The sequence below is a fragment of the Ambystoma mexicanum genome, chromosome 1q (assembly GCF_040938575.1).
Source record: "Ambystoma mexicanum isolate Mex_15411 chromosome 1q, UKY_AmexF1_1, whole genome shotgun sequence".
Taxonomy (NCBI): Eukaryota; Metazoa; Chordata; class Amphibia; order Caudata; family Ambystomatidae; genus Ambystoma; species Ambystoma mexicanum.
Window position 1 is genome coordinate 1331524533 of NC_090922.1, and position 13127 is coordinate 1331537659.

The 13127-nt window shown below is 45.4% G+C and overlaps 1 protein-coding gene across 4 annotated transcripts in view; it reads right to left on the minus strand.

Moving 5' to 3' along the window:
- The window catches only part of PRPF38A (pre-mRNA processing factor 38A), a 130017-nt gene that overhangs the window by 55191 nt on the left and 61699 nt on the right, over positions 1–13127 (minus strand). For all 4 annotated transcript variants that reach the window (XM_069642192.1, XM_069642191.1, XM_069642190.1 and 1 more), the window contains exons 6-7: positions 12599–12711; positions 3491–3517 (exon numbers count right to left, since the gene is read on the minus strand). In XM_069642192.1, coding sequence (XP_069498293.1) covers positions 3491–3517; positions 12599–12711 — 140 coding nt within the window. The remainder of the gene's footprint in view (positions 1–3490; positions 3518–12598; positions 12712–13127) is intronic.

The following is a 13127-nucleotide window of genomic DNA, read 5'->3' on the forward strand; positions in this document are numbered from 1 at the left end:
TCGTTGAATTGAAGAAAAGGGCAGCAGATGACTTCTGTTTCTGTGCAGCTCTGCAGATCTCACGGTTCCTGGGCCTCAGTCGTGGGGACAAGAGGGAGGACTTCTGGTGACTCATGCAATGGGACGGTCACCGATCGCAACCGGCAATCTTCAAACAAGTGGCACTTCGGTGTTTCAGCTCCTTGCGACTACCGCAAATCGCAACACTGCGGTTTCTGGCTATCGAGATGGACTTTCCTTGCTTCTGGGGTCCAGCACTCTGTTGAAGTGGCTCGATCAGTCCTGCTTCCTGGGAGTCCACAGGATCTTCCCAGAGCTCTTGACCAACTTAAAAGCAACGCACACAAACTGGTGGTCCTCTGAGAGAATGTCCAGGTGGCTTACTTTGAAGTTGATTGGTCCCACCAACTCAAAAGGGAGAAGTCGTCCTTGCAGGGGCTGCTCTGTCGATAAGAATTTGGAGTTTGAGCACAGCAGCAGGGCTTCACCAGGAAAACCAACGGTCCAGGAGTTGCAGCAGGCGTCCTCTTCAAGTTATTCTTCAGTTCCTTCGTCCAGTGGTCGACTCTGCCTTCCAAGCCAAAAGCCTTGCCTTTTATTCAGTTCTCTCCCATTCATTCCAGCCTAGCTGTCAGTCACAGCAAGGTGGCTGTCATTGCCGGACAGTCAGCCGGCCAATCACTTCAGAGCGCATTTGGGTCTCCTAGGAGACTAAGCACAGGGAGCTTCGGTCACCTCCCTCACTTCCTGCCCACCCCAAACACCCTGGAGCAAGAGGCGGGCTTCACTCGTGAATCCTGACAAAGGCAAAGCCAACAATAGGACCAAACCTGGTTAGGCGCACAGAGTAAATCTCAAGAAGGACCTTTCCACAGAGAAATGGTGAAAAAGGAAGACTGGGCCATTTTGACAAAAATGGCACCCACGGGTGCTTTACTGCAGCTACGAACGCAGCCCGCGGTAAAGACACCACGGTAGTAACAAGTAAACCACTGCCACCAGCCATTCATCAAGGAAAGGCTAACATAAAAATGTTACATGCGAAGCTAGACAAAGGGGATACTAAGTAACCCCTCCAGCACCCTATTGTAAGATAGTGTGTGCTGGCTCTAGAAATGTGCAAATGCTAGTACAGTCAATTTCACTTTACCCGCTCTTGGAAACAGTTTATACCAGAGAAGGTATTTAAACCTTTGGGAAATATGGAAGACTTCCCTGTGTCACTGCACTAAAGGTGCTGTGTGACACAATGTAAAAGATGATGCCTATGGAGTTTGTCAGACTTCATAACCAAAAGAAACAGAGTTCAAAAATCACATTAAAATACAAGAGTGGGAAAAAGGGTCTCACTCGCTCCAGGTAAAAATGAAAAAGTCTGAGAGTTCAGCAAAAGAGCTGGGGGTCCCTAAGGTAGAGAGGAATTAGCACATTTCTGAAAATTCTCCCTAACAAGAGGGCTCTAGGCAAGGTTTTCCTTGCAGCTGAACACGGTTCTGCGGATTTGGCGCCTTTTCAAGGAGCACAGAAGACGGAAAATCGCAGTTGAATTCTCGTCGTTCAAAGTTCCAGCATTCTGTTGAGGGGACTTTTCAGACTCGATTCGTGTCTCTGGAGATCCACCAGCATGCCCACGAAGTGTCAGCGAGATTCGGAAGACCGTGCACCGCACGATGGCTTGAGGTCGCAGGGTATTAGGGTATTGCAGACCTGCAAGGTTGCAGCAATGCATGGAATGGCTCGAAAAGCAGGTCTTCTTGAGTCTAGTGGGCCTCACCAGGCTCTGGTTCAGGGCTGTCGTTTTCGGAATCCCCAGTTCGATTGGAAGGAAGGGCTACAGCAGGCTCTCTGGTCGCTGGAAACCGTTTCAGCTGCTTTTCCTTCATCATACCCTTTGGTTCTAGTGGTCGACTTGTCTTCAGCTTCCAGGTTTGCAGTATTTAAGAGGAACTAAAGCCCAACTTCTGCATTCTCTCCCTGCATTTTACAATAAGGGGCGGTCTGGTTGTCCAGTAAGGACAGCCAGCCCCCCACTGGGATTTGTCCCCATTCAGGCAAGAAGGAAGACAAAGAGCTGCAGAGTGTTGGACTCCTCCCTCGCTTCAAATGTTTATTTGATCTTCATCTCAATGTAAATAGACAAGGTAATGTGGAGGAAGAAAGCAAAGTGGTTTAGAACTGTTATGATATTAATGTAAGTATGAGATAGTGTAATACTATTTAGTGGCATTGAAGTTGTGGGTGAAACTTGAAGAACCCATCTATGAAAAAAACCTTGTTGCCCTCTACCTAGGGACCAGTCAAAGAAACATTGACAAACTCCAGGTCACGCAGAACAACGCCATAAGGGCAGCTCTCAACATCCCCAAGCGTTCCCACATTTCCACTACAAGACGCAACCTGCACTGGCTACCCATTACTCACCCCATATCCCTCAAAGCACTCAAACACACAAGGCCCAGAACAATGCAGCCTCGGCTTATCTCTCTACGCGATTTTCACAACATTCAGCATCCAGACCACTAAGATCATCACAGGTTCCCACCTTGACGATTCCTCGCTTCAAGTTACAGACAGCCGGAGGTTTGAGCTTCCCAGTCCTCGCGGCTAAGCTCTGGAACACCCTCCCTAATGCTTTCAAACTTTACTGCCTTCCACGCCTTCAAAGCCAAATTGTGGTTACATGAACAGGATACCCTTGCCTCCTCGCTTTAAGTGATACTTCGGTCTATCCCACACCGATTGCTCTTTGTACATAGACTGACATCTTTTGTATTCTCGGATGCATTCCTTCCCTTGTTTTCTATACCCTTACTTTATGTAAATCTGTGTAAATTGTAAATCTGAACTGTTCATCTTCTGTTTTGTAAGTTGTAACTGCTTCCTAAAAGTGTAACTGCCTTCTTAAACATGCACCCAGATGCCCTCAGGCAAGGCGCGCACTACAAATAAAACAAATACAAATTAACACATATATATGAAATAAGGTGGATAAATAAGAGAAAAATGTTAATAGTATTAATGTTCTCAGAGACTTTGTTTGTAGAAATGCGTGGATAAACTGACCAATTACTTGCTTTTGACATCGAGCTCTCGCAAAGTGTAGAGAATTGAATTATTGTATGAACTTAGATAATAGGTAGGCCTTTCTCTAATATTGGTACCTGATCTGTTTTATGGATGTTCATATCTTCATACATATGTTTATATGAATGAAGATTTGAAATGATGGGATTTGAAAATGCATTTTCGCTATGTATAATTTTATATGTTTTCTAATGAGTTTTACTAAATATTGCATGAATTGTGATTCACAACTGAAACAAAAGAAAGAAAAATAAAAAATAAAAATACTCTGCAGCTTCCACTAGATGTCAGCCTATGCATAGCATGTGATCTAAGCAAATTCCACAAGCCTCAGATAGATATTCCTAAAGTCAACAATATACCCAATGTCACCTAAAATCAATTCATATGAAAGGCAGTAACATACCTCCTCCTCTTCGGTGATCGGCTTCGTCTATGTTGGAAAAGAAACATTTATTAGACTTTCCATTTTAACACACCTACAGAGCTTCATATTCTTTTTTAAATCGCTGGAGTACAATTCCTCTTTCCCACCTCATCAATAAGGCAAAGAAAGTGTTCAAAAAACAATATTAATGATGGCAAAGAAAGCAGGTCCGTGAAATACATTAAAGTCTAATACACAAGAGTTGATTATGTAAACTCCGCTTTCATGGAGCGCTTCAGATCTTTCAATTCAAAAAAGTGAAACCTCTAGGCATAATGTCACATGCTGTAAGACAGATATATACATTCACCCTTAGGAGAACTATGAAAGCATTTGATGCAATAACCAGTGAAAAACAGGGCAGTAGTCAAGTGCACATGGTTCATTATTTTCTGATCGGTCCACGGCCCAAAGCCGTTTCCCAAGTTGTATAGTGAAATGCAGGATAACCCGAGCGTTAGACAGCACAGCAGGGGACGGGCAAACTAGCGCCAAAGATATTGCGCCCATGTACGTGCATGGAGGTAGAAACAGGACTGCACTTCCATTAAGTGTTACCGAAGGAAACACTCATTCTGAGGCGCACGCGGAGCAGAGTGCTAGCGAAAAATCAACATGAAAGTTTCAACAAGCACAGTGAGAAGAACAAGTTACTTACGGCTGGTAACATTCTTTCGATTGGATGTCCCTCCCACGTATTCCTCATCTTCGACACTTGTTGTCCAGCTGCAGCTGGTTCTCGCTAGAGGACGCTGTGCGCCGAGTCAAACTCCCTCGAAGGCCTCCATCGAGGGAGAGGTCAAAGGCATATATAGCACATACAGCGCCAGTTGGCCTCAGTTCTGTTTTTCCTTCTCTTGCAGCAGATACTCATAAAACACGGGACTGACCGTACTCCGCCTTGATGGAATGGAAGCTATAATAGCACAGGAAATTCTATTGAGAGGTAGGATGGGAGGGCGATGAGGAATATGCAATATGATGGGTTATTTATAACGCGCTTAATACCCAGAGGTTTCTAAGCGCAGAAAGAACGTTTCCAGGGGTAAGGAACTTGTTCTTCGAATGGATTGTGTCCTCCCATGTATTTCTCATCTTTGACAGACTCCCAAAACAGTATAGTGCCCACTCACTCTACAGGGTTATACATTTTCATGGACAGAATAAAGGACTGCCTTGCCAAAAGTACCATCCTGAACAAGGGAAGACTCCAGGCAATAATGCTCAGTAAACGTGTGGATGAAGACCACATTGCTGCTTCACACATTTTTTTAATTGGTATGCCCCTTTGAATGGCTGTAGATGTAGCCATGCCCCTGGTGGAATGGGCTCTTAAACCTTCAGGAGGGTCTTTTCCTGCCAGCCTGTAACATTCTGAAATTGCCAGAATTATCGATCTAGATAAGGTCTGTTTGGTAATGACCTGACGGCCTGACCCAGCTTGTGTCCTGTGTATCCGATGAAGAGTTGGTCATCAATTAGTAATTTAGACATAATTGAAATGTAAAAGCTCTGCGAGGGTCTTATCTATGTAGTCTTTCCTCCTCCTTACCAGAATGAAGTGGGGGATAAAAAGAAGATGGAATCATTTTCTGACCTAAAAGAAAATCCGTAATGATTTTTGGCAAAAAGGAGGATTTGACCTTTAAACAACCAGATCTTGTGGAAGATGGTAAAGGATGGCTTGGATGAAAGTGCCTGTAACTCGCTCACTCTACAGGCTAATGTCAGAGCAACCAATAGGATGGTTTTGAAGGTTAATAACCTTAAAGGACACATGTGCAGAGGTTCAAAGGGTGCACACATTAGGAATTTTAAAACCAGATTAAGGTCCCTAACTGGAACCTGGGAAGGAGTTGGAGGGAACAACATTAGTGAGGCATTTTAAAAATTGAGTCACAAGTGGAATTATGAAACTGGAACATTCCTCCGACGAGCGCTTAAAAAATGGACAGCGCTAGGAGGACTCCCCCCCCTAACCTTTGAACGCTGTAAAATGACTTTCCAATTAGCGGAAATGGATAGGTACTCCTACGCCCAACTTAGGCACTGGTGTTCCCACCCGCAGACCCGTGCGGCGGCCACAAGACCCCTTACTTCACTGGAGCTGATGGCAAACGACCTTCCGGCCCGGGAAAGATTTCAGCCCTATACAGACTGCTGCAGGAAGACCCCCTTCAGCTCAGGCCTTCCTATATGTCCCAATGGGAATTGGACCTCAGGCACACCATTGAGGATCACACGTTGGTGAATATCTGGACAAGAACGTGTACGGCATCCCGCTGTGTTACCAACCGGGAGTGTGCCCATAAGCTACTCCTACGCTGGTATTGCCCCCTATGCCTTCACCACTACCAACCGGCATTAGACCCCCCCCCCCCACTGCTGGCGACTCTGCGGCCTCCTGGGATCCTACTTCCACATGTAGTGGACCTGCCCCCGAGTGAAGGAGTTCTGGACTCTCTGCTTAGCCACCATAAAGGACGTCATCCAGGTGACCATTCTGCTCACACCCGAGCAGGTCCTCCTTGGGATCCCACTGCCAGGCTCATATCCGAGGTCGGGGGAAAAGAACGGCCTTGGTGTCCCAGTTCTTGCTAGCGGCAAAGATCACGGTGGCCCGCTCCTGGAAGTCTGCGAATGGGCCTTTGATGGCCCTCTGCTGTGTCAAACTTTGGGATATTTTAATAGCCGAGAAGGTCACGGCAGCCAAAGCGGGATTGCTTCACCGATTGAGACATTTGGGCGCCAGTACTGGACTATGACCCTGAACTACCCGGCCCTGACACACAAACTGCCTCTGATTGCAAGAGCCCTTCACTCTATGGACGACCCGCTACCGCCATCAAACCAGCCCGACTGAGGCCCAAGAACTATGCCCGCCGGGGAACGCAGAGGGTGGGAAAAGGGGAATCTGTGTCTGTACGATCTGAGAAGCTATATGTAATGCGACTGTATAATTTCTCCTGTGTGTTGATTTATAAATAAACAAATTAAAAAAAAAAAAAAAGAAATTGACAGCGCTGCCAGGTAGCCTTTAATGGTACCAATCTGGAACCCCAGATTAGCTAAAGATAGAAGAAAGGATAAAACATCCAGTGTTGTACACAGAAAGGGATCTACATTCTTTTCCTTGCACCAGTTGCAGAACTTATTCCAACGGCACAAAAGACTTTGTTGCTGGTCTTCTGGCCGAAAGCAGCACCTACATAACGTCATCTGGGAGGTCCCAATCCTTATATCTCAGCCTTTCACAGACTAAGCGTGAAGGTTGAGAGTCATGACCTCTGGATGGAGAACCCGACCCTGCCCTCATGAGAGAAGGTCCCCTTCTTTGTTCAAGAAGCATCAGTGGACAGATGGACATGTCCAGAAGGTCTGGGTACCACGCCTCCTGGCCCAATCCGGGGCAATTAGGATCATATGTTTCCTGAAACTTCTCAACCTCCTGATCACATGAGGAATGACGAGGGCTGGATGAAACACATACAGGAGTCGAAACACCCAGTCCACTACAAACGCATCTCCTAGAGTAATATCTTTCACACTTCCGGTTGACCTCGGTCGCAAACAGATCTACTTGAGGGGTTCCCCAAAGGCTGAAGAGCTCTTGAATGACTTCCTGTGCTAGTTCCCACTCGTTGGAGACTGCGCACTGCCTGCTCAGAGCACCTGCCGCCGTGTTCTCTTCGGCTAGGTGAACTGCCGATATGGAGAGGTCTTCTTGAATTGCCCAAACCAGAACTGCATTGCCTCTCTGCACAATGGTAGTGACCCTACGCCCCCTTTTGTTGAGGTAGTACATGGCCACTGTGTTGTCTGTCATTATCAGGACATTCTTACCCCGGAAAGAGGCAGCAAGGCCTTCAGCGCTAGTCTGATTGCCCTCAGCTGCACAAGATTGATATGTAGTTTGGACTCGGATAGAGAAACGACTATTGACTGTCGTATCGTTGGCATGGGCGCCCCACCTCGTGAGAGGCGTCAGTCACTACCGTAATCGCTGGCCATGGTTGCGAAAAGGGGTTCTGCCTTCAGAACATTGTCACTGCAGGCCCACCACAGAAGATCCTGTGCGACCCTGGTTGGAATCTGAAGTTGGTCCGCAATCTTTGAGTATTGGGACCATTGAGTTCTTAGAGCCCATTGAAGGAATCTCATTCTCAGGCTGGCCTCTAAAAATGCAGGATGCCATGAGGCCAGCAGACTGAAATGTGGTCAACATCTGAAGAATGTATCGAGCCCTCACCTCGGATGGCGAGCTCTTTCCCCAAGAATGTATCTAGTACTGCTCTGATGTACTGGAGCTTTTGGGAAGGTGTCATATGGGACTTCTTGTAATTGAGGGAGAAGCCCTGTCTGTGAAGAGAGTGGCAAGTGACGGTGCGATGATTCAGGACTTGCTCGGGAGAACGCACTCTGGTCAGCCAATCGCCCAGGTAGGAGTAGACTTGAAACCCCCTCTTCTGAGACTCGCTGCCTCCGCCGCCATCAGTTTGGTGAAAACCCTCGGGGCGGAGGAGAGCCCGAATGGCAGAACTCAAAATTGATAATGAGAACCGCCAACTGCAAACCATAGGTATTTCCTGTGCTTGAAATGGATGACATGAAAATAAGCACCCTGAACACGACATCTAATGCTTTGACAGCCAACCTCTTCCATTATTGCGCCTACTGTAAATTGTGTATAAATTGTATATCCTCTCATCTCTATGCTTAGATATATCTACAACTAGTAAAGTATGTATATTCACCTATAATTTATACTATGATGTATCGCCCTAATGTTTGATGCGTCCAACACTGTAACCTAGTTGGACTCATCTAATGCGTGCTCTGTAACTTAAGTTGTACACTCCTCTTGCTGATTTGCGCCCTGCTACCCACGTGTTAGGCACGCTTTACAAATAATAAAAACGAAACAAACAAAAATATATCTCTTCACTTCAACCTTCTCGATGCCTTGGTGAAGCATGTCCAGCCTTCATCAAATAAGCTGCTCAAGACTTGGCTCCTTTTGTTACCACCTTTATCAACTCTTCCTTCAAATCCTGCTCTGTCCCAACCAACCTTGAGGTTGCTTGGATACTATCCCTTTAAAAAAAAAAAAGTAACTTCGACCAGCGTGTCCCAACAAATTATAGGCCCATAACGACAGTTCCGTTTCTCCTTAAAATCTTAGATAAAGCTGCCTATCGACAGATTCAATCCTACTTGAAGATTAACAACTTACTAGGCACTAGACAATCGGGATTAAGACCTAGATACAGGACTGAGACAGCCCTTCTCGAGCTCAAGAAACAACTAGATGAGCATAAAGACAAATGAGAAACCTCCATTCTCCTACTTCTAGATCCGTCAGCTGCTTTTAACTTGGTCGACCATAAAGTCTTATGCAACCACCTCAAATCGGCTGCCAACTTCTCCACAAAGGCCACTACATGGATAAACTCCTTTCTGAATAATAGATCTATAAGAGTCTTCTAGCCCTCGTCAGCAGCAGACCCTCTACCCATCACATGTGGTGTTCCTCAGGGGTCTTGTGTCTCCCCTACTTTGTAGAAGATATTTACAAAGCCGATCTTTGACATACATACTGGACAAGCTGGGTGTCTCATACATTAATTATGCAGACGACATTCAGATCCTTATCCCAATCCAGGGAGATTATAACAAAGACACTAACCTCAAACAAAATCTATCAAATCATACAAACCTGGATGGCCACTCACGGCCTATGTCTTACTGAGGAAAAAAAAAACGGAACTTTTAATCATTGGGTCCACCAGTGAACTTAAACTTAGATTGCACAAAAGGAAACTCGAAAGCCAAATGGCGCAATTCCCCTACAGAAGAGAACAAATCACAACTTAAACTTTGTGCAAACAACTATAAAAAAAGAAATTCTTCTCACAAAAATGAAGCTCTTCAATGAAAGAATCGAAAAATCTAGCTCCAACACCAGAGAACTATTCGCCAAACTAAGGGAACTAGAATCCCCCATACCCCCACCAGACAATATAATTAGGACAAAGTATGGTGCACCAGCATCCAAAACGCCCTAACTAATAAAATCAAAACTCTACTCACCACCAACCACGCCAAAATAACCAACCCTCCAGGCCAGAATCTCTTCAGGTTCACCAAAATATCTATCCCAGAAACAGAAAGAGTTATTGCCCCTCTTAAACCATCGAACTGCAAAAGGGACCTAGCCCCCTTTATAACCAAGCTGATCAACGCTTCCTTTTCCTCCAACACCATACCAAGTAACCTCAAAGAATCTTGGGTCCTGCCTCTCCTCAAGAAGCAAACCCTAGACCCTGCTATTTCCACCAATTACAGGCCCATCACCACGGTGCCATTCCTGTTAAAGATAATAGGCAGAGTAGCATACCTGCAAATTCAGCAATATCTTGAAACTCAAACTATTAGGCACCCGCCAATCGGGCTTCAGACCGCAGCACGGTACCGAGACAGCCCTAATCGATCTTAAAACCCAGATCAATGAGATTAACGACAAAGGGAACACCGCCATGTTACTCCTCCTCGACCTGTCAGCAGCATTCGACCTGGTGGATCACGCAGTCCTGCGCGAACACCTAGCATCAGCTGCCCACTTCTCGAAAGAGGCCATAGCCTGAATCCAATCATTCTTGAACAACCGAACTATGAGGGTCTTCTCTACTCTAGCCTCAGCAGACCCCATTAAAAAAACGTGTGGGGTAATCCAGGGCTCCTGCGTCTCTCCCACCCTCTACAACATCTTTACCAAGCCCCTATTTGACAAGTTGGACAGACTGGGTGTCTCGTATACCAATTATGCAGATGACACCCAGATCCTCATACCCCTTTCGGGCAACTTCGTTTCAGATACGGCCGTGGTAAACAAAATATATCTCATCATTCAGGCATGGATGGCCACACACAGCTTATGCCTGAATGATGAGAAAACCGAAATCCTGCTCCTCGGATCCAATACCAATCTAAAAAAACTCAGTTCCAACTATAAGGCCTTCAACATTGATGGCAACACCATCACAGTGGCCAAAAGAGTGAAAACGCTAGGCTTTCACCTTGATGCAACCATGTCACTAAAAAAACAAGTGAACTCACTAGCATCCTCCACCGCCTACACATGCAAGCTAATCAGGGCAAGTAGAGCCTTCCTCACCCAAGCTAGCTGCATCATAGCCAACGCCCTAATACTATCCAGACTGGACTATTGTAATGCCATGTACCTAGGAGCCAACAAATACATAACCAACAAACTACAGACACTACAAAATAACGCTCTCAGAACAGCCCTCAACCTACCCTCTAAGGAACACATCTCCAACAAAAGGAGAGAACACAAATGGCTCAAATTCTCTGACCGCATCTCTCTCAAAAAGGCATCACTTACTTACAAATGCTTAAACAACGCAGCCCCCCCACCTCGCAACCAGAATAAAGAAAAAAACCTCCACCCGCCCCCACCAGATCGATTAACTCTTACTGCCTGCAAGTACACAATTTCAGACGAAAGAAAACCGGCGGCAGTAGCTTCCCTGTCTTGGCAGCCCAACACTGGAACGCCCTCCCTCCCACTCAACATTAGGACAGACCAATCCTACTATAGCTTCAGGCAAAACACCTGCACGACTAACCCTGCCATCTCATCTGCCCATGCCGTTGTTCTAACCCGACTGCCATGCACAGCTTTAAATATGTAAATATGTAAGTGCAACCGAACTGCCACTATGTGCAGCACTAAATATGTAAACATTTGTCTAACTATATGTATATATGCACATTCCACGCAATGTAATGCTGCGCCTCCTTTTTGTTTTTCTCTCATGTGTGCCTTATCATGCAACTAAGTTTTTATGTAATCCTATCTTCCTGCCCTCTGTTGCGCCCTGTTACCTCTGGGTTTTGCGCGCCATACTAAATAAACTCACTCCCCCACCTCTACAAAACTACCACCATTGACGGTATTAAAATCAAAGTCGCCAAGGAAATTAAAACGTTAAGCTTCTATTTAGACTCAGAGCTTAACCTTAACAAGCAAGTAAATGCCACTGCGTCAAGCTACACATGCAAGCTAATTTATGCATGTAAACCATTTCTGTCCACGGAACGTTGTACAATTGCACGGGCGTTAATCTTACCAAAACTGGACTGCTACGCACTTTACCTCGGCACCAATAAACATAATACTAATAAACTTCAAACCCTTCAAAATAATGCCCCCAAGAACAGCCTTAGGCATTCCAAAAGGTCAGCACATATCTGACCAAAGGAGATCCACCAACTGGCTAGCAAAGACAGAATTAAACTCAAAACACTAAACCTAAAATAAAACTGCCTCAACAACAAAGCACCTGCATACCTTGCAGAGAAATTCACTAAGCACACATCTGAACGTCCCATCAGAAAGGCACACGCCAATAGTATCGGAATCCCCAACTTTAATCTTAAAAGAACAGGCGGTTCCAGCTTCCCGGTACTGGCAGCTCAACTGTGGAATTCCATACCGGATTCCTTAAGAGACTCGCCTTCCTTCCACTTCTTCAAAACCAATGTTGAACTTTGGCTACACACCAATGACTGCTGACGCCTAACTTCATGACATGTTACTCTGGTACTCCTAGCATAATTACTACAATTACTTGACTTGTATATTGTTATCCATGCACCTGTGTTGCACATGTATATACTACTGTACATTTCCTCACGGTTTTACTTCTTATCCTCCTGTATGTTGTATTAAGCTGCAAATGTAACCTTAAAGCTGTAACCGCAACCCAAGCCTTCACAAGCGCCCAGATGCCCGATGCGCTCTATAAAATAAATACAATACAATTATTAACCCCATTTTTTTAAATGGAGTTTAATTTATCGACCTTGGTAGGACTAAAGGCCAAGTCAGCTCTGCTAATGGATTCAAACTTACAAGTGTGTAGGCTGCGCATGCGAGACAAGCGATTTTACTCATGACCTACTGAATGCTTTCAGATCTGTTCACTTACTAGCTCCCTTATGCCCTTCCTCCATAGTAAGCAAGGTGAAAATGAAATACTGCAACCAATTTGCCCCCATTACCTCCTAGGTGACCTACTCCGGCTCCTCCTGTAGCGTGGCGAGGGAGATCTGCGTGGTCTGTCCAAGTCCCTGTAGCTTCGTCTGTGGTAATCAGGTGTAGGTGCCCTGTCCATCTAAAAATAAAGTATTCAAATAAAATTGTGCACAATTCCTTAACAGTAGCATGCCACATAAAAGCAAAGGTTATCTACAGACAAGACTCACAAGGCACCCAATCTATTTTTGGATTTATTTGAAGAACAGTGATGTTAATTTTGTTCAGAAATTAACAATCGGATTTACAGAGGGCAGCGGCATTCCACCTGAAGAAGCCTGTACGATAGCACAAAGATGAGAACAAGGGGTAAGCCAGTTTATTAGAGTGCAATAAATTAAATAAGCTTTTGAGATAGTTTGACCTCCCCTGAAATAGGAGCCAAACAGGAATGATTTATATAACAGGTGACTTACAAAGGCACCATGAACCTAGGGGGCAAGTGCTTCAAACTAATGAAGTGCACTTTATTGGGAGTGGTGGGGTCAGGTAGGG